Below are 785 nucleotides of genomic sequence, written 5' to 3'. Positions count from 1 at the left end.
CTGTCACTTCAGCCAGAGCTTTCAGCAAAGCTGTCTTCCCGACACCAGGGCTACCTTCTAGTAATATCGCCTTGTGTGGTAACTGTATGGCACGGAGTATCTTGATGAGGTTACTATGTGTGGTGGGAGTCTTGAATGAGAACAGCTCTGTCCCCTTCATATCAGCCTGTGTGTCTGTACTCTTGTTATCAATATAGAATCCCCATGTCCCAAACCTACCACCATCCCTTGTAATCTCAGGTGTCTTGCGGAAGTCTTGTTTGCTAACGAGTCTAGCGTGAATCATTTGGTTACGAAGATATTTGAAACACTTGCGTCGGAACCCATGACATTGTTCCAATAGGGAAGACGTGCTTCCTGTGCCCAGGATATCAAGGAACGTGACAAATGCCCCGTGCACGTACGCCTGCCCTAGGGATAACCCTCGGGTCACAGTCACGTTGATAAAGTTCACCCAGGTCAAATAGTCACGTATACTAAACGTTGCCCGCTTCCCAAACTCACTGGTAAGGAAATAGTTCCTGAACTCTAACATGAGTTTCCCTAGACACAACTTATCCCTAGAGAATCCAAACTGTGCATAGTCCAAGTTATGTTCCACGATCTGTACCAAGTCACTATCCGCGGTACAAGGCTCACACCAGATCTCTGACAGACGATTCCGTAGTGCAGGAGATAATTCTTTCTTCCCAAAGTCTCCTCCAGGGTTCATCGTACCGATGAAATGGAAGGCGGCATGTGCTGTCAACTCCTCTGCTATCTCATCTCCCTTCTCACTAATAACT

General features: G+C 47.1%; 1 protein-coding gene across 1 annotated transcript; it reads right to left on the bottom strand.

The window, feature by feature from the left end:
* Positions 1-7: 7 nt before the first annotated feature.
* Positions 8-781, bottom strand: LOC108254244 (midasin-like; the record flags this gene model as incomplete). The annotated part of the gene is made up of 1 exon (XM_017449248.1): positions 8-781. A coding segment is annotated over one exon (774 nt), but the record flags the coding sequence as incomplete, so codon positions are not given.
* Between the last annotated feature and the right edge of the window lie 4 nt (positions 782-785).

The sequence above is a fragment of the Diaphorina citri genome, unplaced genomic scaffold (genome assembly GCF_000475195.1).
Source record: "Diaphorina citri unplaced genomic scaffold, Diaci psyllid genome assembly version 1.1 scaffold24608, whole genome shotgun sequence".
NCBI lineage: Eukaryota > Metazoa > Arthropoda > Insecta > Hemiptera > Psyllidae > Diaphorina > Diaphorina citri.
Note: the sequence above shows the minus strand (reverse complement) of the source record. Positions and strands in the feature narration are given on the sequence as shown.